This window comes from Phyllopteryx taeniolatus, chromosome 19, assembly GCF_024500385.1.
Source record: "Phyllopteryx taeniolatus isolate TA_2022b chromosome 19, UOR_Ptae_1.2, whole genome shotgun sequence".
Taxonomy (NCBI): domain Eukaryota; kingdom Metazoa; phylum Chordata; class Actinopteri; order Syngnathiformes; family Syngnathidae; genus Phyllopteryx; species Phyllopteryx taeniolatus.
The window spans coordinates 11,065,175-11,092,042 of NC_084520.1; the positions used below are offsets into that span (position 1 = coordinate 11,065,175).

Below are 26,868 nucleotides of genomic sequence, written 5' to 3' on the forward strand. Positions count from 1 at the left end.
TCGCTACTTCCTGGTTACGCTAGAGCCCAGAGGGCTTGGGGGGGAAACAGACAGGTCTCATTTGATTTACTGGTTCGAACGGAGTTGTTTTAAAAGTGTTGCTTGCACACTTAAAACGAGGACGCGACTCTTCAGACATTATCGACCGATTTATATATGCCCCATGATAACATAAACAGGCCGACCCTGCGCTTGGCGAATGACGAAACTTTAAACGGTAAAGTTGCAATCTTATCGCATTATTATTATTTTAATTTATGAGGCTCACGTTCACGTGATAATGTTTTTATTCCAATGTGAAAAGTATTTTTCAAGTGGGCTGTTTACTGTCCCCACAGCGCCACGTCACTACAAGGAGTCGTGGAACCCCGGAACTGAGACGAACCCCGCCGTCACCCAGTGATTAAACTGTGACGTTTCGACGTTTCCCCCGCTTTCGTGTGCTGCAGTTTTTTTTTTTTTTTCCGTGTTACTTGACATTTGCCTACCGAGGGAAAGAAGAGTCGTGCGGTCGCCTGCCCCAAAATGACGGCGTCCAACTGGGGTCTGATAATGAACGTGGTCAACAGCATTGTCGGCGTGAGCGTGCTCACCATGCCCTTTTGCTTCAAACAGGTGCGTCACCTGCCAACGTGCGCGTGCTCGGACTGAAATCACCGAGCGTGCGCGTGCGTTCAAAGGCCGCCATTTTAAAATTTAAAATCGACTTTTTAATGTTTGTGTTCACATTGGTGGGTTTCTGGAGTGCCTGACCCACCCATGAAGTGTGAAATTAAACAACAAAGTAAATATTTAGTCAGCTGCCCATTTCTGAAAATATGTGAGCGAGCACTACCCTTAAACTAGCAGCATGGCAAGATTTCCCCAAAAATGACAGTGTCAAAATGGTGGTCGTGATGGCCACTTCAACTTGTGTGCAACACGCAGAGAATTTTGAAAATTGAGTGATGGGTCCGGAGTAGTTTAGTTTTGGGGAAAAAAATTTACTCTTTGGGTAACGTGTTTGTGTGATATCGCCCAAAGCAAACCTGGTCAACAAACGCCTTCAAAATCAAGTAAACTATAACTTACTTCCCTACATATCGCTTCGACCCTTTTGTTTCCTCTGTGGTGTAAAGATGACAATGGTGGATGTGGACTCTAGGAAGACTAGTGATGGCGTTAACCAAAGCCAATGGAGAGGCAAATTAATAAATTGAAATACTCGGGGAACCCCTTCTCCGCTTGGCTGACAAGTTTTAGTTAAAAATATCCACCAACAAGCTTGTACGGGTGAAAAATACAAGGGGGTTTTCCCAGTCGACACGTCAAAATTACCGTGACGTTTCACTTGCCCTAAAAACTCAACTTAATAGCTCAAATTGAATATTAATTTTGAGAAAAGCAGCCCGGTAAACAAGCCAACGTTAGTCCCGGCCGGCTGTTAAGTTGGCTTGACGAAGGGTGATATTTTTGAAAATTGGCAACTATCCTTTTAATGTATAGTAAGAGACCCTCCTGCTATATTAAAACAAAATCATAATGTTGGAGACGTTTCTAAGTTCCTTCCAAATCCTCATGAAAAGGCTCAGTTTCTCGCCACCAAATAAACGACAGGTAGTCCCTATGTGTGGGATGGCTACGGGTAAATTAGTGTTACATCGGTGTTAGTTTCTGAATAGCACTTACCACTCACTAATCGTGTAAATAAAAAAAATTCTTATGGGAAAAAATGAATCTCGCCTCTGGATTTAAATGTGCAAATATCCCTTTGGATATTTACTGCAGTCATTATCTTGTTTCACTTCCCAACAAATGAATGAAGCTTAGTAGCTTCTCAATCCTAAAACATGAATAGTCAATGACATTTCCCAAGGTGCAGGAAAAGTAGTGACAGCGGTTTCTCAAGAGTAAAATTATGGGCCTGTATTATGTAGGAAAACAACTAAGGAGCTTCACAAAAATTACTTAAGTAAAATAATTATCAATGAGGTTAGTTTGAAAAGTAAAATTTCTGAAGCAGAAGTACATTGAGAAACCTTGAAAGAAGACAATAAGTTAATGCACAAAAAATGTGACAAACAATGCTTTGCTGTGGTTAAAAACTAGAGGCAATCCAACTAAATGCGGAAGTGTCTATCTTAATTTTTGGAATAATATTAAAAGTTTTACGTGTGCTTAACTGTGCATACCTGTGCATATTTAAGTTTAACCTGTCAGCACTAAAATCAACGGCTGCTTTGTTGAACTCAAACATTGTCTTATCCAGTTGTGAACACCAGCAGGACTTGTTTCATACGTACAAAGTAACTTCTCAGCTATTGGTTATGGAAAACTGAATTACTGCTACTTGCGTTCAAACATGAGTTACGTTGCTGCCTCGGGAACAGAACTCCGTTGTAAACATAGGGACCCCCACTAGCGGAATGTCTGAATGATCATTATTTGCTGTTCATTTCCTGCCTCATTTCTGCTCTGTTGTGTGTGACTTGAAGTAAATGAGTAAAAAGAAAGTTCATTGGAAGAGAAGAAATAGGACATGAACAGGGGTAAATATAATGGCTTCTGATATGGCAGAGGAAATGACATGTACATCACTTGTATTGCAGGCTTTCTGCAGATTGATATGCCATATTGAAAATAATGTATTTTCTGTTACAGCTGGGCAATATAAAAGTGCCCTTGACTCCTTGCTATGCAATTTACTTCACATTTAACTCAAAGTACATTTCAAGATGGATGCACATTTGTCCTCTGTTTATGTCTCAGTGTGGGATTGTACTGGGAATTCTCCTGTTGTTCCTTTGCTCCTGGATGACCCACAAGTCATGCATGTTCTTGGTTCACACCGCAAGCAATACTAAGCGAAGGACCTATGCTGGATTGGGTGAGTTTTGATCTGGTAAAATGTGCAGGAATTGTACTTTTTATTGTCTTCAGCTTTTGAGTTTATCTGCCAATGGCCACAACTCACACTCGAGTCACTCGAGTTCACATTTGGGAACTGACCCAAGCCGGCTTTCTTCATTAAACTTGCAGCCTGCACAGCAGACTCATTGTTGGATTATTGATTATTGCTGCAAATTACTTCATCAAATAAAGTGATTTTTTTTTTTATTCCATTGTTTTAAAATATTTTCTATACATTTTGTGCTTCAAAACGTTTTTGTGTTCAAATATATTTACAATATGTGTGTATTAATAAGTGGCAATTCTGGCAATAAATCCCATAACAACATCAACAAATGTATCAGATTGCATGTTTATACTTAAGTACACACAGTGTAGAGACCAGTATGTCCAGTGTGTTTTGAGTGAAACATATGCTTTATTATGCTGGTGCTGGTATCAAAACAGACTATTTTGGGACATCGGCATGTGTTTGCACACGGATTGTTCACACGCTAACGACCTATTTGTCTTTGCAGCCTTCCACGCTTATGGAAAACCAGGAAAAACACTGGTGGAAACCAGGCAAGTCTATTTATTTGTAACATTTACACAGATTCTATGTATTATGCAGATGCCTATAGACCAAGAGAACATTTAATGCAGGGTCCTGGGATTGAGGATTTATTTATTTATTTTTACTTTACATTAAACATAAGCAATGTTTAAAGGTTAAAACGTTTATTTGCATTTCCATTAGTAGACATGTTAGATTTAACCTGCCGCTTCACCTTGTGTCCTTGCAGTATGATCGGCTTGATGTTGGGAACCTGCATTGCCTTCTATGTGGTCATTGCAGATTTGGGCTCAAATTTCTTTGCTCAGCTGTTGGGTTTACAGGTTTGTGTTTTTTAGAAAACATCTCAAGTTCTACAACACCACAATTAAGGTACCACTTGCAAATTATAATTTAGTTCTTAAATAATTAATTATTTTCTCAAGGTGACGGGCAGTTTTCGTGTGCTGCTGCTGATCGCTGTGTCGCTCTTCATCGTGCTCCCACTGAGTCTGCAGAGGAACATGATGTCCTCCATTCAGTCCTTTTCGGCAATGGCGCTCATGTTCTACACCTTCTTCATGTTCACGGTGAGCCAGCCCCTCCTCTTTCTGTGCCACAACTTTGAACGTCGAGGCAAAGTGGTGAAAATTACCGCCTCAGTAATTTATTGATTGACTGCTACAGGTATTGGCAGCATGTTTATATGGTGTAGGATTTATATTGTTCTGACCTTGTCCACAAATTCTAATATAGTATGCATTTTACTGTTGATTCCATGTTTTTTAATCAAAATATGCAGCTGTTAAATGATATTTGTAGCCCTATCTGGGACTTATCTATTCTAATTGTTATTATTAAACACAATGTTGTTTGCTCCATTTTATTGACTCACTTCAGGGTGAACTTAAAACAGATGCTGCACTTTTTTATTGCCTAAGATCAGATGCACTCCACTGGGAAAGATACATCAGTAATTTAAGTAATAGACCATTGACACAACAACTAGTGCTAAGATGTTCTTCCTTTTTCCCCCAATTGTTTTGTTTTAAATCTGGAGTCCAGCAACTCTTTTCTGCCTCTTGTGTGTTTTTCTGTATTCACATGTACTCCTGCTTCCACAGACTTTACACTGCAGCTTACAGGAACTCTATACGTTGTGACTTTTAGGGCCTGATTTTACCAAAGGTTTGCACGTGCAAAAATGGGCGAAAACTTAATTGTGCACATGAACAGCTGTGGAAGCTGATCTACCAACTGGGCGCAACCGGAAATGCGACTGCCAAACGCTCTAAATTGCCGTACAGTTCATTTTGCGCGTTGCTGGAGGAGTATAAGAAAATAGAATAATTTAGCATGTGCAATGTGAGTTATCAAACCTGAGACAAATTGTGCTGGCTGATTTTGTATCTAAATATTAGTGCGCCTCCAAGGCAGGAGAAAACCAGCACGCAAAGTGATGGCAGCGTAGCGCAGGCAAAAGGAGAGGCGGTGGGGAGAACTATTACGTTTGTGTAAACATTAATCAAATGCCAACAGCTTCTGAATGATCTAAGGTCTTGACTTGGGCAAGTCACAAAAATGAGTTCAGGCACATCACCCATGAAAAAACTCAATTCAACTCTGCATTTCCATGCATGTGGGTCATTTCAGCACACTGTGGCAATTGGTCCCTGAGGTTACCAAGTCCCCCAGAGCAGTTTTCAGAGTGTGTTGTCCCATGTTTTAAACGCAATGTTAAGCACGTTTGGCACATACCTGTACATCCAATTACGAGCCCCAAAATTGTCGGCGCAATCGATTTCTGTAACACGGTAATCTGTTGGTTTGCCTCTTCCAGTAACACTTCCAATTCCATCACTTCCAAATTAATTTTGCACTTGCGGTGCTCTGCCAAATAGTCCTTGGTGAAAACTACTTGGTGAAACAAAACTGTTGACAGACATTTTACTGTCAGCAAGTGTTGAAACTTGTCCCATACTTTTGTTTACACTCTTGTATGTTCTAATTTGTTAAATGAATTTAATACTACTGTATTGTCACATGTATCCAATTGGTCAAGGAATAAAAGGCTGTGTACCATTTGAAACAGTTGTTTAAATAACGGTTAACTTGAAATACGTTATGTTATTCAGTACACTGCAAAATGCAGTTTTTGCTGACAAGCAAAAACAAAGAGGGGGGGGGAATTTTGAGAGGGGAAAATTTTGTTTTCTTTATGCACATACCGAAAACACACCAAACCATGGTCCAGAAACCGAGGTACGGACCTATACCATCCCACCCCTAGGGAAAACCATTAGAGCTTCCTGAAGCGACCACTTTTAAATACGATGGTCTCTACCACTTTCACATCTGTTACCAACAACATGTGCAATCTGTTAGTGAAAACAACACACAATTTAGAGCCTGCTATTTGGGATCTTAGAAAATCAGGCCCTAAGTGCTATGACATGGCGACAGTCTGGAAAACTTTTGTGATGTGTGTCTGCTGCTCCATTTAGAACCCTGAACTCTCTAACAATCACAACTCTCCTTCTCATCCCTCCCACCCTTTCCTCTTTTGGACCCTTCGTGTCCTGTTTTCCCTCATTTTGACTTCCTATTGTTTGGCCCCTCCCACTCTGACACCCTTTCCTTCTACTCCCCTCTCTCTTACCGTTTTCCCTGCTGCTCATGTCGTAGATAGTGTTGTCGTCCCTGCGCTACGGCATAGTCTCAGGCTCCTGGGTGGAGCGGGTCCACCTGTGGCGCATGAAGGGCGTCATTCAGTGCCTCCCTATTATCGCCACCACCTTCTGCTGTCACCCGTAAGTAAACCGTAGGACATCCCCCGGCATATTACACTATCAGGAGGGCAGTGAAGGTGCCGCTTTTGGAGCCTGAACTTCATTACGCCATTTAAAAAAAAAAAAAAAAAAAAAAAAAAAAAAAAAAAAAACTTTCTCCAACATTACTTAAGCATTCCGCCAGTTTTTCCTCATTTCTCACCTTTAATTCGGCTCATGTCACGTGTGTATGTGTGTGTGTTTGAATGGTAGTCAGTAGTGGTGTTAATTGTCAAGTGAAATGTTTTGGACCCCTTCTCATCAGGTTGAGCAGCCTGGATATAGTTACAGTATGTTGGAGAGTGTTTTCCCAGATTAATCTTACACTTGCCTCTTCCATTTTATTTCAGTGTTTCACTTCATTTTTATGTCATTGCCATGCTCTTCATCGCAACTCTGGCAGGTTTCTGTGCAGCAAGGGTTGTCCATGTCCCCTTCTGATTCTCTCTTCCCAATCATGAGTTATTAAATGCATGGGAGCAGCCACCCCTTTTTCTCTTCCTCCACCTGTCTTTATTTGGTCTGCGCTGTAACCCCAAATCCCCCCCTTCCCCTCAGATGGTGCTGTCTTCATTCAAACATGGGCTGCTCAGTGGCCGGTGGCTAGGGCAGGTCAATGTGGTGCGCTGGGAGGGGGTGTTTCGCTGTCTCCCCATCTGTGGGATGGCCTTCGCCTGCCAGTCGTAAGTACTCCTCTCGCACAGGACTGGACTGTAAACGTCCCACAAGCTCTGTGACTGACATACCTGTATATTGTAGTAGGCCCTGTAGATCCTTTGGTGGATGGATAGTCACACTTCCTCACTGGTTAACTCTTGCAGCGTAATGTAATCTGGATGCTGCATGAATCTTTGCATGATTCCTGAAAGCCACAACGGGGTTTGAATCTGGCAATGTACAGTGCAAGAGAATTATTATTGCACAAAGAGGCTGCTGATTCTGCTAATGTGCGTCTCACAGTCACACAGTAATTGAAGCAAATAGAAGTCGACTTCCTTGCTAGTGTTTTGCATATTTCCATTATTATATTACACAATATATACAATGGGAGTTTTACACGGATCTTTTCATTCCATTAACTTTTTTCTTATCCCAGCTTATATGAGCATCACTGCATTTAAATTCTAGCAGCTTAATCAGAACATTTCAGTTTTTCTTTACTCTCACCCATCTGCATGCTCTCTTTTTATTTTATGTCTTCTTCTACTTAAGCCCTCGCTTTAGGTTGTTTAAAATAGTTTAATGTAAATGCATCGTTGGAGATAGTCGTGAGTGTTGTGGCAGAGCAGCAGGATACAGACTGTGTGTGTGCACATGTGTGAGTGCGTGAGAAAGAGAGAGGTAAGTGACAGCAGGGGGTGACTGTAAGCCTGTGACTGAGCAAGACTTCAAGGACACAGTAGAGTGAATTCAATACATCCATTCATTCATTTTCCGTACAGCTTATCCTCACTAGGGTCGCGGGTGTGCTGGAGCCTATCCCAGCTATCTTCTGGCGATAGGTGGGGTACACCCTGCACTGGTCGCCAGCCAATCGCAGGGCACATATAAACAAACAATCATTCTCGCACACATTCATATCTATGGACAATTTAGAGTCCTCAGTTAAGTTACCATGCATGTTTTTGGGATGTGGGAGGAAACCGGAGTACCCGGAGAAAACCAACGCAGGCACGGGGAGAACATGCAAACTCCACACAGGCGAGGCAGGATTTGAACCTGGGTCCTCAGAACTGTGAGGCTGATGTGCTAACCAGGCATCCACCGCGTCGCCTGAATTCAATACGTTTGGAGATAATTACTGAAAACGAGACCGAGACTGAGAACTATGTATTACTCAATTAGCAAGATATAGCGTGAAACGTTAGGGGGGGGGGGGCGCCTAAAACGTTGTCTATTGACGTAGTTTGGAGTCCGTCATAAGTCCCTCCTTCCCGGCTATATAAGAACTTGAGCGCCTTCGTTTACATCAATGGTTATTTGGAAGAATTGTGACCTGCTGCTTGGCAACTATGTCTACACCCCAAAAATGTATCTTCAGTTACTCCGTTGGTGTGGCCGCTTTAGCGCGCCTCGTTTTCCGCCGTGAGTGTGCGCAAGTCACGTTGAGAAAGACGGAATTGCCAGGAGAGGGGGAAAAAAAAAAGGGGAGAAAAATGTCACACTTGGCAGCCAATGTGTGGATCAGGGCTTCGCACTGGCGTGGTCTCTTTAGAGTGCCTTTTTGACGGCCGTGACTGCATGCACGTCACAGTACATGTAGCTGTGAGTAGGCATAAGAAAAATGCTAGACGAAGTAGCATCCATTTTTCCAGGTCATAGAAGTGGTGTTTGGTTGACAGTTGAAAGTGGAGCAGGGTGTGGTTTTAGCGCATTCAGTGGAAACGCCCACAGTGTTAGAAAGTGGACACAACAGTGTGATTTGTCACAATTTTTAAGCTTCATTTTGTATACTTGGCAAGCATTCAAATTTGGCAGGGTTGTTAACAACACTCCTCTGTGGTGTGTCAAATTTACAAGACTTTGATTTTCACTTTACAGGGGCTTTAAAAACTATCATTGATGAAAACTATCCAAAATTTATCATGTATCGGGGATGTTCATTAACTAGTGAGATGTGCACACGCTTAAAGGGGAAGGATTTCTACTTGTGTGTTTGTCTGCTCGTGTGTCCGGGCGCCAGGTCCCACTAGTGCCGCTGAGTGATATTTGGCAGGATGATGTGTTGGCCCGTTGTCAGAGCCGAGCGAGGCAGGAGCGCCGTTAGATGGCAGGCAGCTGAAGCCAAACCACTAATCAACACGCTGAACTGCGGCCCTCCTACAGACACACACTGATGCATTCACAGGCTGATTAAATAGCTCTCAGCACATTGGAGTTTTATTACATTCATGAACCGTGTTTACTCCCCGTTACATCATTACTTAACATTGCCATTATGACGGAATGGGAGCTGGCCCTGTTGTTTTTTTGGCTGAGGGCTCGGGCACTGACGGGCAATCAGCTCACACACGGACATGTGTGGCAAATGGACTATATGGACACTTTTTTAAAACGGTGAATTAAGAGGTGTATCTCAACACGTGTGTACCTCTGTGGTAAAAGCATGCTTGTGTCATATTTTTGCTTTTTATGGACTGCTTTAAACCGCTGTAAATAAAAACACAGCAGTCTGCACTATTGGGTAACCATTAGATACCTTGGCTCCCCACTTATAGTATGCCATTTTATTGGACCTTGGCATTGAGATTTCATGGTTCGTGGATTAAACATGGACCGCGGGGTACGGGACAGTTCTTGCTCATAAACATCCAAGTGTATGAAAGTGACAGAAAAAGACAGAATAAGTGATAATGAAAGTTTAGTTGATTTGCTGTTCTGTCCTTTCACATACGTACAGCAAAGAGCGAGCGAGAGTTAGAGAGTTTATAATGCTCTTCAACCTGCCAGGCACCGGCTGTTAAATAGTCGTCTGTAAATTCACTGGTAAATGTAACCACGCCCCCTCCCCCAACAATTCCTTATAGTGCACAGCAGAAAGAAACTGTGAGAAATAGGACACGCACACAATTATAAACCAGCGGACACTTCAGAGTCTTGCCTCTACTTGTCACCTCCTTCTGTCACACACGTACACACTCACCACAACACCTCCACAACTGCCATTATGTCATTTCCATCCACTGCTATTTGAAACTGCCTTTTTATTTGCTTTGTTTCAATTATGTACTCATATATTGCTACTATTAACATTATTTCCAGTCAGAGAATTATACACTGATGCACCTGGGAAAGATTGTTGCAGTCTGCGCCTATCTGATGTACAAAACATTTGCCGATTTATTTATTTTTTCTTCATCTATCTATGCCACCGACGTATATTGACAGGCAGAACAATTAATTGCTCTTCCATAAGATGGATAAAGGTACAATTAAAATGTCTATCCACCTGCGTCATGCGCAACTCAACGGGTCCAGATTTTACACTAAGTACATTTTTTTAGTCAACTGAGATGAAATCATGATTTCAGTATACAGTAGTCCCTCGTTTATCACGGGGATTACTTTCACATGGGTAAACTAGCACAAGTGGAAACGGCCACATCTGCATTTTCCATATGCACGAGGCTTCATCTGCTTATCTACACAGATTTCTTTCTTGTCATAGATCTTAATTCATCAAAAAAAATGTTTTTATTTGTCAGACTAGAAATGCTTGTTTTGCCACAAAATAGTTTAAATAAAACATTTGTGAAAATACATTTATACCACAAAATCTGCAATATAAAATTTGATACGTAGGATTTAAGAATCTGCAATACAGTGAGACCGCATAAAGTGAACTGCGACATGGTGAGGGACAACTGTATATACTTTTTGTGACATTCGTCTGGTAGTGTGCTCTGAGAAATATGTGCCTTGGATCAAGAAAGGTTGGGAAACACTGGTTTAGATAATGCTCTCACATGCAATGTTGTGCGAAAGAGACCAGAAATATAACCAAAGTCTAGATCATTTGGCTACTTAACAAGTGCCAGCACCAAATTGGTGTCGACTGTACCTGATGGTGTCACTTATAACTTCTCGTCCGATAACACAGATGGCGCATGGATGCAGCAACAAGCCCCATTGTGGTGATTCTAGCATAGTGTTGGTTTGTAGTCTGTTGTATGCTTGTTTCTCGCAGTCAGGTGCTGCCGACCTACGACAGCCTGGACGAGCCGTCTGTCAAACGCATGAGCACCATTTTCACCTCGGCCCTCAACGTCGTCACGGTCTTCTACATCACTGTAAGTGGTGGCACCCTCACACACACACACACACACACACACACACACACACGGAGACCCATTCACACTAATGCTATTGTCTATCCAAAAAATTTTATTACGTTTGATGGCTGTACAGATAGCCAACTCACTCAAGGAAAGTCATTCCGGACACGTGAGGTATTAGTTTTCTCAGCCTTGTAGAGAAGCTCAAAGATGAGAAAAGTAATAATGCGGCAATAGTGCTATAGCATTGTCTCAAAACACATAAGTGTCTTATAAAATTGCTCCAATGTCATACCTGAATGGCACATAAACAGTGTTGGGAGATTGTTGCGCTATGCTCTAAATTACTCACAACAAATTTAGGATTTTCATTTTAGGGATATTTGGCTAGCGGGTGAAATTTAAAATGTACTATAACCAGGATTGCACGTAACAATTTTGGTCTGACTCAAATAAGCACCAGAAGTTGTTGCTTGGTGCTAATTTTTTTCACAACTCACCGACCTCACTGGATTAATTTACTGTATGTCCGTTTGTAGACATACGCTTGAACCATTACTTATTTTCTGTGCAAATAAAGGAATATTTTTTTGTTGTTGTTTAATGACCTTGTAAGAGTTTTTTTCCCCTTTTAGGTCTATTGCCATATACTTTACATTTTATTAGTCTGAGTCAGTTCCCCGTCGATAAAACAATCTGTACGTACTCACCTATAGCAATAGACATTCATTTCGACACATTTGATATTCTTTCATACCTTTATTGCAAAAGGGGGAGTACTGTGGTTGTGCCCACCCACACTGCCATGAGCAAGTGTGATGAGGAGGACAGTGATGGCTGTGGGGGTGCCATCAAGTGGTCTCGCACAGGCCACTATTCAAGCTAGCACCACCTCTGACTTCCAGTATGGGACTGTGTGATCAGATGATTTGGGACCGTTCTCTAGGGCAGCGGTTCCCAATCTTATATACACCACGGTCCAGTTTCACATGCAGACATTTTGACGGACTGTCGTAGCTGCTCTGCAGCAAGAACGAGACGCCTACGCCGCACGGAGCCTGCTGCCGCGTCGACAGCCAATGCGCGCACTCAACCACCGTCGCCGCGTGTGAGTGGCGCCTTGTGTGGAGAAGTTTCTTGTGTGCCACAGGCTTGCACCCGAGTTCAACTAATCTGAGAAAGGAATCACTCAATTTAGGGAGTGATTCCATTCAGTACGTTCACTCCCAAAACAATTTCGTTTGAAAGGGTTGTTTGTGAACGACAGCACTTACTTGAGCCTCATCTACTGCTGTGCCCCCCCCCCCCACTTCCCAAAAAACAAACAAACAAACAAGAGAATAAAATAAGAAAATACTTGTCCGTAGGCAAATGTACACTGATACAATCAAATCACTTATGTGCACCCCTGACCATAGTCTTCAGAACTTAATTTGACCTTCTATAAACTGTGCTTCAGTACTTTTTGAATACATTTCTGTTCTGTTTTTTGTTTTCTTAAGCTTTTCTGTTTTTGGTCACATCTCTCAGTTGGAATGGCAATTTATTGTGTCCTAGTGTGTGTGAACAAATATTCACCGAACTGTCTTTCTTCCAGGTGGGCTTCTTTGGCTACGTCAGTTTCACAGAGAACATTGCAGGCAACGTGCTGATGAACTTCCCTTCCAACTTGGTGACCGAAGTGATCCGGGTGGGCTTCATGATGTCCGTCGCCGTCGGTTTCCCGATGATGATCTTACCGTGCCGTCAGGCCATCAACACCATGCTCTTTGAGCAGCAGGTGATCTTGGAAGTTCTGTTCCACTATCACACAGTATAATAATATTAATAATAATAATATTTCTAACAAGAAGTTTATTTATAAAGCGCTTTCAGTCAAACTGCAGTATGTTTGCTGTGTTTGATTAGAAACTGCTGTGTCATTCTCAGTATTGTGTGACCTATGGAAGCACAGTCCTCCTCAAATATAGTACCAGGAAAGAAACTCATTTTTGACCTCAATTTCAGTTTTTTTTTCCTCTCTCGTTACCCGCACGTGAGCTTTGGTACACAAATACAGCTGAGTTCAGTGCCATACATTTGGCATACAGAACAGAGGATAACAAACAGGATCCCATACTCAGAATGGGAAAAATCAGTTTTTTTCCACAGGCAAATACCTCCTCTGAAATTCAAGCATCGTGAATATTTAGATTCTCGTCGTAAAATATTTTTGAGACGGACAAGGGGGGACTTTCCTTTGATGAGGTTCAGTTAATATGTCCAGGTATGATTTCAGTGTGGAATTTTCTTATGCATGGAGTAGCAAACAAATAATTTATCAAGATTTTGATTAGTATTATTAAGGTCTGTCCCAAGACTTTTGTCCATTCTGGATTTCTGAGTATTCATGAAAAGTCCTGCCGGTGTGTTTTTTGTTGTTTTATGTTTGTATCTGACAGTAAGAAGATTCAAAAGTGAAACAATTTCATGTGAAGGATATTTCTATACCGTCTGTAACCCGAGGAAACAAAAAAACAATGTAGTCATAATGAAATAGATTTTTGTTGTTGTTTTGTTTTTCAAGTGTTATCTTACCCTTATTGTCTATTTTATCCCTTCCAGCAAAAAGATGGGACATTTGCTGCCGGTGGATACATGCCTCCTCTGCGCTTCAAGATGATCACACTCAGCATCGTGTTTGGCACCATGCTGGGAGGCATCCTCATCCCCAACGGTACGTGTGCAATGTGTATGTACGTGTGTGCGTACATGCAGCTCGTTGACTGGAGGTCTCGAAAGGTGCTTGTGTTTCTTTGTGTGGGCAGGGACACTTTAACGACCCGTGTGAATGTGACTTTATGAGTCAGTGACTGTCACACTGGAACACAGTCCTTAAATCAGGGCTCTCACTTTTATTTCCTTTCAGATGGGTAGACAGAGGGATGGGAGGGCTGTTATTCCTGCAGACTTTCATTGGAACAAACACATGCACACACACAACAGAACCACATACTCACTACTGTAATGTTGCTGACTTTGCATCAGTTTCTCTCTGTCTATTGGTCCCACTCACTTCTCTAAAATGGTGGAAGAATTGTAACTGTTAGAATTAGTTATCTTGCATTCATCCTTTTTATGGGAACTATGTGCTGAACGTTTGATAGTTTGCACAAACAAAAACGCACTGTGCTTTGCTCATTCTGTATCTAATCAGACTAATAGACTGAGGAGAAGGGCGGTCAGGACCCTGGGGAGACCAAGACACTAAATCTGAAGGAGACAATATGGTGTCCGTCCTCTGGATGAGCGATGGTTTTTGGGGTTCTGACATCCTGCCAACTCAGTCAACAGATACAGGAGGCGGGCTGAGGGCAGTCTGCTGCCAAGAGCAGGGTGCCAGGGATGCAAGCCTAGAGCGAGGGGCTGGGCGGCAACTGATTGTGAATGGCATTGTGAATGGGGCTACAGATAAGGAGCATGCATTTGGGGAACAAGAGACAAAACCCCTTTGCCATTCTTTAATTGTGTTAACAACCACTTGGGCTGTCAGAAGCTGATCCTTCAAAAGTGTACCAAGAGCTAGTCACTTCCGTTTTTCGGCATTTAATGTTTAATCAGTGGCGGCCTGTGTTTTTGGTAGTTGGGCTTTCAGTGTGGATTTACCCAACTTAATCCACCTCTTAGTACCACCACTACTAATGCGTCACAATTGTAGAAATCCTCAATACTATACAGAAATGCAGTATAATAGCACACAACTGTGCTATGTACATCTGGAGCAGTTTAGAATTAATATTTATCTAATAAAACATAAATTTAAAAAAATACAATGTATCACACTCACCAGAGATTATTAAATGTATTCGTGTGTACAGATTGCTACAGATGTGTTTTACGAGTCGTGCTTTACAGTAACAAGTTTTGCTCCAACCAATCAATCGGAGGATGGAAAAATGATGACATTATTGTGGGCCAGCTAGCTGGTGATTTTGACATCTAATTGGTTATAGAAACATTGCTAATATAGTTTAAATTACATCGGCCAGCCCTACTGATTCTGAAGGCCTTGCGCAGATTAGATTGACATGGCAACACATACAGGCTGAAATCTAATTGGACAAAAAAATTTAACATCCCCATATCCGTACTGGAAGCAATGTAGCCAAAAGAAACACTGTGAAATGAAGACAATAGACTAAGTGTTGAGTGACTGTTTGGAATAAATTACGATTTAATGGGGAAAAAATGTATATTAGAATTGAGGTTATAAATATAGATCAGTGCTTCCACCACTGTGTTTAATCAACTTTAAATCACTTTTCCAGATGTTACTGATTACAAACCATTGTGAGACTACAAAATCAACATGTCTGCTTCTGTGTCTCTTTAGTGGAAACCATTTTGGGTCTGACTGGAGCCACCATGGGTAGCCTCATCTGCTTCATATGCCCCGCTCTCATCTACAGAAAGATCCAGAAGAGTGGCATCATCGCTCAGGTGCCATAGTCTGACTTCCTGCACTAACCCGTATGACATTTTTTAAAGTCATTGACAACTTATAGTATGTCTCCTCTTTCTCACCGGCCAATAGCTCGTGCTTTGTGTGGGTCTGGGCATCCTTCTCATCAGCACCTGCACCACCCTGTCCATCTCAGCCCAGGACCCCGGCATCAGAGTCCAAGCTCCTCCTCCTCCAGCACCTGACAAGAGCAACATGAAACTGCCAGACAGCATTGTGCTGCACGGTAAAACGCATGACCTGCACTGGTGGCTCTAACACGTAACTAATGAGGCAAGCTTTTACTCCAACAAGGGCATCTATGTCCTGCACAAGCAATGTAAGGAAAATGTGATCCCGTAGCAAGAGTCCATAAAAAAGAGAAGAAACAAAGCGACATTATTTTTCATTCCATGCCCAACAGAATGACTGATAGGGACACGGGTAGGGCAAGAAGATAAGACTTTGATAGTATCTCTAAGCATTTCTGAGCGCTTGACATTGATGGAGAAAGAGTGATGCCCTTCAGACTAAGGCAATTTTCTCGACACCCCTCTTCCTCATTTCCTCTTGACACCCTTCCCCCACTAAATTCCGTCTTTACCCACCTTCTTCCTATATCTCCTGGGGCACCTCAAAAGGGCCTTTAAGCTGCGTCTATAGTGAGGAGAGAAGGTAATATTAGCTTGCCCGACAGAGCAACTGGAAGTAAGAGAAAACTGAAAGTTGGTGAATTCAGTATCCATATATTTTCACGCCATAGTTTTACAATATCTACATCCTCCACCTGTTTCCTGTAGGTAACCTTACATTTGAGCTCATTGCATTTGGTGCACTCTGCATTTGTTCCCTGTATTGTTATTGTCAGCATGGGCTGCCACCTAGTGGAGGTATTGGCATCACAAAGAGCTGCCCGAGTTTACTGAAGTAGGAGCAAAAAAACAAGCTAATAAAAGAATAACGAATCAACATCGATGCCAGCTACAATATGATAAATGAAAGCTTTGTTAGTTCTGTTAGACGAGAAAGTTATGCAAAATTCTGGGAAATTTCAAAGTTGGGATTTGTCCTTTGCAATGAATGAGAATATATGATAATTTATAGGCATTAACCAATGTTTTCATAACTTTACACCCTCTCAGAATTTGGAAGATGTGTGCCATTTATTCAAACACATTTTATTTTAATGGGATTCAAATAGGCTGTGGGAGAAAAACAAATTGACTAAGCCGACCACGAAAATTAGTCAACACAAAAATTTCTGCCTCGAGGCAATAAAAAGTATTAATCAAAGCATATTTGTGCCGCGCGGAACCAATCGGCCACTGTCCATGTTTTCCATACGGACATTTGTTGCAGACGGACCCACTGTTGGGCCGGTGGAAAAGCGTTGCCAAAACCGACAGAGGAGTATCTGTACATGACTAAGACAGTATTAGATGTGTTAATGTACATATAAGATGATGTATGAGTGAGCTGAATGTTAATTAGTGTTTTTTTTTTTTTTTTAAACCTTAAATGGTAATCACGAATGCTCACCGTTGAGCAAAGGCTGATTTTGTTGTCTCAAATTCTGTCAAATTCAGTTTATACTATATGTTGTATATGCAGTTTTTAGGATAGAAGTCCAGCGCTCATAAATGAGAATAAAATGGATGTTAGTAGTTTTATATATATATATATATATATATATATATACACACATACTGTGTGTGTGTGTGTATAATATGTAATATGAAAACTTTTTTTTGGGGGGGGGGAAATACTCGACGAAATATACACTGTATAGGATAATCGATTCTAAACAGATTCGATAGTGACAGCCCTAGATTCAAATTAAACTATAAGGTATTTCAGAAAACAATAAACAAAACATAGCAATAAAGAATATATTCAGATTTTCTCCGTTCAGTTATATTTTCTCCCCAAATTGCCAATATTTCATCCATCCATCCATCTTCCGTTCCGCTTCTCCTCACTAGGGTCGCGGGCGTGCTGGAGCCTATCCCAGCTAACTTCGGGCAAGAGGCGGGGTACACCCTGAACGGGTCGCTAGCCAATCGCAGGGCACATATAAACAAATAATCATTCGCACTCACATTTACACCTGTGGGCAATTTAGAGTCTTCAATTAACCTACCCTGCATGTTTTTGGGATGTGGGAGGAAACCGGAGTACCCGGAGAAAACGATACAACTACATTTTATTTAATAGTTTGTTCAATAAAGAAATTAATCAGTGCTATACTGCTCACCAATTATTTAGTCACTCGTGTAATTGTAAAATGTGAATTTTAAGTTATTTGAATCATTTACAATATCACAAAACAAAATGTATGTTTGTATAGATTACCCAAATCACTAGTTAATTCCCATAACTGTCCGACATTTCCCAAGTAGAACTTTCTCACCCTTTTTGACTCTAGACAAAAGGAGACACTGTGACAGATGGCATGTCAAATCTATTGTTTCATAGTGAAGCCACTATATTATGTCTGTTATTTGCCTATGCTAATCGTGTTGAGTGTCTAATGATAAAAATAATAAAGTAATTATAATTAATTAAAGTAATTAAACATATTGCCTCATGGAACTCATGTTCCGTTTATTTTTCTGTACGTAGAGAATCTTCCAGATATGAAACCAGTGGACATACAACAACCAGACATCCAAGCAGTGGATGAGCTGCAACCTGACAAGAGACAGCCAGTCGAACCCCTACAAATTAAAGGACCAGTGGGACTGCCTGAGAGCAAGAAGGAGGAAGAGGTGCAGTTGGACCGCCCTGATGCTGGTAAGGAAACTGAACTAGGGTCAGAACATAACCTGCTTTTAAATTGGACCTTGTGGAATCCAACTTGTCTGTTCACGCAGGCGTAGCTGTGCCAGAGGGAGAAGCACACCGCCACGAACCACCGATCCCACATGACGAGGTCCAGATAGACACAAGAAAGAACAATGCAGAGTTGGAGGAGGAAAAGAAAATAGTGGAGGAAGAACACAAACGAGATGAAGAGCAAGGTGGAGGTCAGGCTGCTGCTAAAATAGAGGAGAGTGCAGAAAACGTACTGAAGCCTGCAGTAGTGGTTGTGAAGAAAGAGGAAGTGGACCTGGGTAGAGGTGAAGTCCGGTCCAATGAGGTGCTTGAGAAGGTGGTGGAAGAAGCAGCAAAGAATCAAGAAGACATACCCCTGAAAGAAGTGGAGAAGCTCGATGCTGTGAAAGACCCACTGGCCGCACGCGCCAATGAAGCTGTAGTGGCGCAAGCAGAGAAAGTTGACAAAGCTGCTGAGGCTGCTGGGAAACGTAAGTATAGTAGACTCGGCCAGTAATTCCCTCCCACTATTGCATTTGTGAGAGATGGGGAAATGATCCAATTTCCCAATTATTATTTATTTAATACAAATAATGCACAGTATCTTTGTTCATCTGTCTATGTAAGTGACGTATATTAACAGGCAGAACAATTAAATGCTCTTCAACTGTTAAAGTCAAGGCCCACAAAAGCTTGCTGCAATTTTTTTTTACTAGCCATAAAAATAATGACCAAATGCAGAGGCAGTTATGTAATATGATGGGGTAAATATCAAGATTCCCGCACAACATATTTTGTAAGTGACAAGAAGTGTAAGTGCCTCTCGCTCTTACAAAAGAGAAGATTCAAGCTGTTGACATGTCAATTTAAATATCATTACGTGTGTAACTGTTCACACGAATGATTAGCACTTAGCATTTTGTTTTCTTACTGTACCCAACGTGGACTGAACCATAAACCTAAAACCAAAGGACATACCGAACCATCATTTTTGGTCTGCCGTTACACCCCTAATGATTATACATTTACTGTATGTGGTTTCACCATTACCAGCCCACAAATAAAACTAGTTTCACTCTGCACTATATGGTAGAAGGAACCTTAAACCTGCGTATCCACGTTGACATTCATGCAACAGAATAAGTCATGGCTTTCGTGGCTTTGTGTTCAACTAAACAGGCCGTGATTTCACACGAAGTAAATTTAGTATTCATCATTATATCAGTATAGATAATTTGACATTTTTGTTCAGTGATGTGCTATGAGTTTTTTTTCTAATGTAAAAACACTGCTTTGGCTCCGTCAAGGTTGGGCACCACTGAACAAAGAGACCAAAAAAATAGGATGCTGTATCTAACCTCGATATTTGATGTTATTTTAGCGCCACCTGCTGCTGAAGAAGCCCTAGCTGCAGACAGCAAAGATGCTGGAGATGAGAAGATGGATGGTGAGTGGAAATACTGACATGCAATCAGTGTTGTACATGTGCATATGTATGTAAAGACGGGTTACAGTTAAGAATACATGCGTATCATATGTTGCTTATGAAGGATAATGTTTTGTGTGACCAAGAATGAGAGCAACGTTTTGCTACAGTTTATGTCACTTGCCACTTTTAATCTCACGTTGCTTGTTTTATCATCGCTGTGATCCCTTCTTGCTTATTGCACTTTTTTTATGATAAAAGTTGGCGTAACTGAAGGAGCGCCTCTTTCTCTGACTTTTCGACATTGCTGGATACACGCTTGGCTTTGTTTTTTTTTTCTTTCAGCACTTTCTCATTCTGTTGTTTACTTGTGCCCCCCACCCCTCTCCTCCTCCTTGCTCTTCCTTTTTCTGCCGGATCACAGTGATAAAAAAGCTGGTTGCAGGTATGACGTCCCCTCTCTTCGTCTGTAACTAAACTGTCTTCAAAACACACCATGTATGTTCACGGATATATTCATTGTTAATATAGCACCTTTTGTGATTAACTAAACTCATCTCGTCCAAATTAGTTTTTGTAAACTAGTTCTTGTAGTAAAGTCTTTAGATATGCGTTAGCGTTGATTTGTGTTAGTTAATGCATTTATCTATTGAAAAAGCCAATGTACACTTACTGGACACTGCCTTTACAAATAAACAAAAAAAAATAATGCTCAGTTTTGTTGATATTGCCAGAGATGTATTGATTGTAGTTTGCGTCATACTGAAAGCTGTTCCTAATATTTCTTTCTATCATGTAGCCAAATATCCAAAATACATTGTTCACCCACTATATCGCAGTTCATCACTCGAGCCCCTGCTGTTTTGTGGATTTTTAAGCCATTTATTAAATGGGTTTTTACAGTATACTTGTAATGCCCTCACATGTGGAAAAGGACAGCCACAGTCACCAATGCACGTTTTAGCAGTTTTTTTTAATGCTGGTAAACCAGTAAAACATAAACGCAATGTGAACACTCAGGCAAGTGCTGATGTTGACCATAGCTCACGCCCAGACCCTCACACCCAAACTGGCTGACGTCAAAAATGTTTTTTCAAATTTGCTTTAGAATGCGTTAAGTGTGCTTAAAAATTTTTTCAATAAGATACAATTTTACAGCGTGTGGGAGAGGTAGTTTAAGACTTAAACTATAAAACAAATGTTTTTATTTTTATTATAGTATTTTATATACATTTTATGCTTTAGTTTTTTGTATTCAAATATATTTATAAGGTGTTTAAAAAGTGTTTTTCAACAAGTTTGTTTTTAAAGCATGTGGGAGGGGTAACAAAAGTTTTTCATATGGTCGCTCTATGTCACAGATCACTATATCGCAGAGCAATATCTGTGATGAATGGTGGAATCACTGTATTACAAACGCATCTAATCAGGATGCAGATATACATCACTGCCTACTAAAATCACAATAATTGACATCATGTTAAATTAATACCTCTGTGACTGTGTCATTCTAAAATGAGTTTTGTCATATTTTTAAAAGGCAAACTTTTTGATACATTTGTAAAGTGTCCAGCAAGTGTATAGTCGTTTCCCACCCCTCTCTCCCATTAAGACCCTCGATCATGCTAACTTTGAGCTTTCACAGTCTTATTAGTCGAATGAAAATTGCGTTGTCCTCGTAGAAGGCCAGCTGGACCATGCAGTACTGCTGCAGGTCATCAAGGAGCAGCAGGAACAACATAAGAGACTCCTTGACCAGCAGGAGAAGCTTCTGGCAGTCATAGAAGAGCAGCACAAGGAAATCCACCAAAAGCAGCCAGGTGGTAAGTATACCATTTTGCAGATTTTGATGTCCATAATAACAAGAAATTCAGTAAATCCCCTTCTGGAGGATAAGGTCCAGGGCCTATTGGGAGTAGTGAAACCAGAAGCCAGAACGTAAAAATTGTTTGTAACTTCCTATATTATTTAAAACATCAATATCTAAACTATGGTCCCAAAACAATTTTGCATTTAAAACTCAGCCTACATTACCCTTAAAAATAAATGGCTTACAGGTTTGATTTAAAAAAAAATATATATATATATAAATAAATAATAATAATCATTTAAATGCTCAACCCGTAAAATTCGTGATTGTCAAGCGAAAATAAGACCGCTGTTGTAAGCGTTAGCTTGAGCTTTTTAATAGCCACTCAGCACAGCAAAAACATAAGCATGCAGAAAAGACTCTCTGTAACGTCCACTAATGACCCAGGTTAAACTTGGCTCCTCCCTGAAATTAAAAGATCTTAAAACAGTCTAGATGTATCACTTCCAAAAACACATAAATTTTTTACATCAAATACTACTTTCCTATTAGCCATGGTTTGAGCGGCATCTTTTTTTTTTTTTTTTTTTAGTGAATAGTTATTTTTTTATTTTTTGCAATTTCTGTAATACTAAATGCCACCAGATGACGCCAAAGCCCTGGCTAACAGGAAAGTAGTAATTGGTGTCAAGGAAGCATGTTGAAGTAATGCATCTTGACTGAGAAATTAACATCTTTGTATTGAGCGAAGTTTAACCTGGGTTGTTCGTGGAAGTTACTGAATCTACTCCTTTTGTCCATGTATCTGTAAACCATTTAATTTTAACGCCAATGCTGTAAGCTGTGTTTAAAATGATACTTAAGTGTTTCGGAATCATGGTTTGTGGTATATTTACATTTTAAACTATTAACACAGGAAATTTTATTTTTCAGGCGGCGTCAATTATTCAAGGCTCAGCCCCTATCCCCCGCAAATAACGGGGGTTTACTGTCATGTGTATTTAGATTTTATAAACTGCGCAACGAGGTGTTCATTCATCAAATTTGCTGCTCCTCCAGACCCCCAGGAGCACGCGGAGGAGGCAGAAGGAGGAGCGGCGAAACCCCGAGACTCAGGCCTGGCCTTAGATGCGCAGCAGCCTGAAGAGGCAGCGGGCATCGGGGCTCTGCAAGTGGCCGTCGCCGATCCTCGTGCTGTGGTGCAAAACGCAGGTCAAGTTGAAGATAAGGGAGTCAAGGCAGCCAACGTAGCTGCTCCGGCACCTTACAAAGAGAACAAACCGGTTGAGTCACATCAGCAGAGTGAGCTGGGGGCGAGAGGAGTGCCCCTAATGAGGAAAATACCTGAGGGCCATCACCCAGTAGCTCAAAATGAACACGCAGCCCAAGTTAGAGATAAGGAACACAAGCTAGATGATGAAAAAGAGAAGATGGAGAAAGAGGCCCAGGCCAAACTGGAACAGCTTGAGAGGGAGATGAAGGAAAAGGTGGAGTTGGAGAAGAAGAGAGCAGAAAGAGAAAGATTAGAAAAAGAACTGGAGAGGGAGGCAGAGGAAAAGCTGGCCACAGAACAGGAGCGGCTGGAGAGAGAGAAGATTGAGAAAGAAGTGCAGGCTCGGGTGGAAAAGGAACGACTGGAGAGGGAGAGGCGAGAGAAGCTGGAGAAAGAGAAGGCGCTAAAGGAGAAATTAGCACAGGAGAAGGCCGCCGAGGAGAAGCGCCAGGAGGAAATTCAAAAAGCAGAAAATGCTTTGGTTGAGAGGAAAGAAAAGGAGGCGCAGGAGAGGTTAGCTCAGTTGGAGCGAGCCATAGAAGCCCAAAACGCCGGCAACGCCGCACAGGGAGCTCCGAGAGAAGATGGCGAAGCTTTGAAGAAAGGAGGACGAGACCTCAAAGAGAAAGTTGCCGCTCAGGCGGACCCGGGAGAGGACGCCGAAGACGGACCCGTCAAAGCCCAGGCTCGCTCTCGGGGCTCCCACGAGAACGCGCGGGACGAGGGAGAGATGGATCTAAGACGGAAGCGCAGGGCCCTAGGACGCGGCGAAGACGTTGGCGCTCCGGAGGGGCCTGGGGTGCCCAGGGCCGTGCGTGGGCTGGAGCCCCTGCTGGAGCTGGGGGGGCCCGACCTGCACGTAGCCCTGGAGGAGAAGCTGCTAGCGGGGGCAATGGTGCACTCACGGCAGATTAAGCAGACCTCAGAGGATAAGGAGATCAAATAACACACATCACTCACACTCTCTTTACAGTTCTACCTGGACAGGCTTCAAATATATAGAAGGAGACCATGACGTTGCCTACAGGTTTGTTACAAAGAAATACAGTGGTGCCTTGAGATACGGGTTTAATTTTTTTCCATGACCACACTTGACACACAAAACGCGCATTTCAAATCATGTTTACCCATTAAAATCAACGGAAATGCCGTTAAGACACTCTAGCCTCCCACTAAAAAAAAATTGTTTTTTAATTTAAAAAATATTTGTAATATTTAAAAAATTGTAGTGATAACTAAATGAATGTACAGTAAATGTCATTGTAACTGCTGGTGTGTGCAGTTTGGCCACCGGGGTGCAGTCATGAAGACAAATGAAGATGACTGACACCTACTCTAAGTGACTCAGTAAATTGCAGTAATATTACTTATTTGTAGAAAATAAAAGGCCTGTAAGTATTGTCTGTCTATGTATGTTGATGCACCTTTGTGTTCAAATATTTTGCTTTAAAGTGTTATAACGTGACTATCGATGCTATTCATTAGCCAGCCTACGGTGTTTTGCATTGCATGTTAGCATTAAGATAGCAGAAGGCAAAGCCTCTCGTGAATTTTACTCTGCAAACTGCTGCTTGTTATAAAGTGAATCGAGTTTAATTGGTACTTAACAGTCCTCTTCATTCATACGGTTCACATTTTGACATGAGCCCAAGATGTCGCTATCAGGTTCCAACATATTTGCAGGGACTGGAAGTGTCACAGAAAGGCACAGATGTCAACATTTTGCTTTTTTTTTTTTAAGAGAACAAGTGCATAAAGTACCAAAATAAGCATTTAAAAGTTTAGAGAAGGTCCAATTAAGTACACCAGCAATTGCATTTTAGCATCATTCTGAAATTTCACCCGAAAGCTGTAACTTTTTGTGAGGAGTGTTGTAGTGGCTGTAAAAGTTTAATCTAAAGTCCTTATTAAGGAGCAAAGACATTGTACATATTAACTTATTTTTGCCATGTGGGGGAGAATTATTAGCTTAAATGTATATAAATCGATACAAAAGATACCATCGAGGGTGGATTATATCTAATGAATATCATGTGTCACTGTCTATTTACCTTTGAGGTTCCTGTTTTTTTTTTTTTGTGTGTAAATACTGTAAATATTGATGTGATGACAGCTCTATACTTTTGATTTCTAAGTCTCGGCTCAACATTACGCTGGACCTGCCTATGTGTATACTTAAAAAAAAAAACTCATTTAATGAAGCTATTTCACCTGCGACTGAAGCTATTCATTCTATTTCCCCTTTGGTTTCTGTGCCTTGTAATCCATGTGCAGCTGTGGTCATGTAAGAAGTATTTTTGCTGTAGAAGTACAGTAACGTATTGAACAAGCATCTGTATTGTATCAAAAACGTAGCGCAAACCATTTTGTCAGCACTTCAGCACATGCGTTGCTTTTGTACAGAGGTATTTGACTATTTTTCTATTTACACTTTTTGTGTGTATTCCAATAATAATAAAGGCTCAATCACAACGGGAAAAGTCTGTTTCTGTTTAGTTAATCCATCCATTTTCTATTGCATTTTTCCTCATTTGGGTCACAGGTGAGCTGGAACCTATTCCAGCTGACTTTGGGCTGGTAACCAGCCAATCGAGGCATATAAAACAACCATTAACAATTATGGGTAATTTAAACCCACACATGCACACTTGTCCACACAGCCCAGAACTGTGATGCAGATAAACTAAGCACTCCATCAGTTTATTAACATTGTCATAGAAATGTTTTTTGAGTTTTTCATAACCAGCACATACACAGTCTTTTTCAAGAGTATTATGACACCCATTCAGTACATTCCCAGTCAAAAGTAGTGATTTCTCAGAATTGATCATGACTACCATCTCACAGCTGACTTAAATTGCGTCCTCAAACCCAAATTGGGATTTTCCGTTCATTTGGAGTTTTTCTTGGCCTGAAACAAAAGAGAGCTGTCAATAAAGGGGACCAGCAGGACAATTTCTGACTATGTTACCTACAGCATTTGCAAAGCACGTCTTCAGGGCTGCAAATTCCTTAGCACAATGATCCTTCTTCAGTTCCTGCCTGCTTGTTGTGGTAGCTGCCACACATTTGCCATAAGCGGTTGCCTGAATTACAACGCAAAACCGTGTTTCTGTCAAATATACGCTGGCGGATACACTTACACTGAAATAAAAGATTCAATACACTAGAAATGTAGCAGATACGCTACCTTTTGCACAGTTTGGAAGTAACGAAGTATAAATATTATCTCATGGTACTGTTCATTAGTTCAATAGTTTTCACAATGCTTGTTTGAATCTCATTGGATTGTTCATGATTACACAGTCACTACATTTAACTGTAAAATAATTGACATCACCTCCCAGTCAGCTGGTTTTCAAATGCTTATATATATATATATATATATATATATATAAAGATAGCTCAGAATGAAATGAGAATAAGTAGGACTTTCAATCCTTACCTCTTCTGTACACTGTGCAAACAATTCGGAAAAACGTTTTAATTTCTCCCGGCTGCGATGCCAAACATTTGACCCCGACATGATGCTGTTAGGATGTAAACAGCAATTATTGTATCTAAGTGAGATTATATTGAGAATCCGGATAGTTTGCAAACTCCTCAGTTTTTTAATGTCAAATATTTCCTTAAAGGTGACCAAAAAAAACAAAATTACCTAACAGATGTGACACTGGAGCTACATGGACGGCGCCATTTATGTTGGCTTCGTAATTAAAGAAACAGCGGCACAATATGGTGCATTGTGATTCGCTTGCTGCTTTGTCAATCATATGATAACGCCAGTTTTACGTTAAGCTATTGGTTGTTTTAGCTCGTAGGGCGTTTCTAAAACAGCCATTTGATATATATATTTTTTAGCTGAAAACTCATTTTACAATGACTGTTTGCTGATTCCTTAGTTGTGTAATGTGTAAAGAGACTTAAAAAAATAGGTGGATAAATGAATTTAAAAAAAACACAGACGTGATTATTCCTGATTCGCTTGTTGTTTCAGCCACCAAAAGGCAATGCCAATTTAACGTTGACCGATTGGTT

General features: G+C 41.1%; 2 protein-coding genes and 1 long non-coding RNA gene across 6 annotated transcripts; 1 reads left to right on the plus strand and 2 right to left on the minus strand.

The window, feature by feature from the left end:
• slc38a10 (solute carrier family 38 member 10) lies at positions 1–25,302 on the plus strand. 4 transcript variants are annotated; one of them, XM_061755897.1, is made up of 18 exons: positions 1–217; positions 339–615; positions 2,749–2,866; positions 3,408–3,453; positions 3,675–3,768; positions 3,871–4,014; positions 6,110–6,234; positions 10,940–11,042; positions 12,625–12,807; positions 13,632–13,743; positions 15,400–15,506; positions 15,601–15,754; positions 18,130–18,300; positions 18,381–18,812; positions 19,703–19,768; positions 20,172–20,192; positions 21,430–21,570; positions 22,617–25,302. In XM_061755897.1, exons 2-18 carry the CDS (start codon positions 526–528, stop codon positions 23,774–23,776), a joined length of 3,267 nt encoding a protein of 1,088 aa, XP_061611881.1. In that variant the 5' UTR covers positions 1–217; positions 339–525; the 3' UTR covers positions 23,777–25,302. The 4 variants fall into 4 exon arrangements, with proteins under 4 accessions (XP_061611881.1, XP_061611882.1, XP_061611883.1 ...); XM_061755898.1 differs by lacking the exon at positions 6,110–6,234 and adding an exon at positions 6,811–6,935; XM_061755899.1 differs by lacking the exon at positions 20,172–20,192.
• LOC133469177 (uncharacterized) lies at positions 15,212–15,729 on the minus strand. The gene is made up of 2 exons (XR_009785630.1): positions 15,591–15,729; positions 15,212–15,469 (listed from the first exon to the last, which is right to left on the minus strand). It is a non-coding gene; the product is annotated as an uncharacterized LOC133469177 (long non-coding RNA).
• A 207-nt stretch (positions 25,303–25,509) lies between the features above and the next one.
• On the minus strand, positions 25,510–26,604 carry ndufaf8 (NADH:ubiquinone oxidoreductase complex assembly factor 8). Its single transcript, XM_061755924.1, has 4 exons — positions 26,489–26,604; positions 26,276–26,360; positions 25,806–25,916; positions 25,510–25,741 (listed from the first exon to the last, which is right to left on the minus strand). The coding sequence occupies exons 2-4, from the start codon at positions 26,354–26,356 to the stop codon at positions 25,721–25,723; spliced, it is 213 nt and encodes a 70-aa protein (XP_061611908.1). The 5' UTR covers positions 26,357–26,360; positions 26,489–26,604; the 3' UTR covers positions 25,510–25,720.
• Positions 26,605–26,868: the final 264 nt, after the last annotated feature.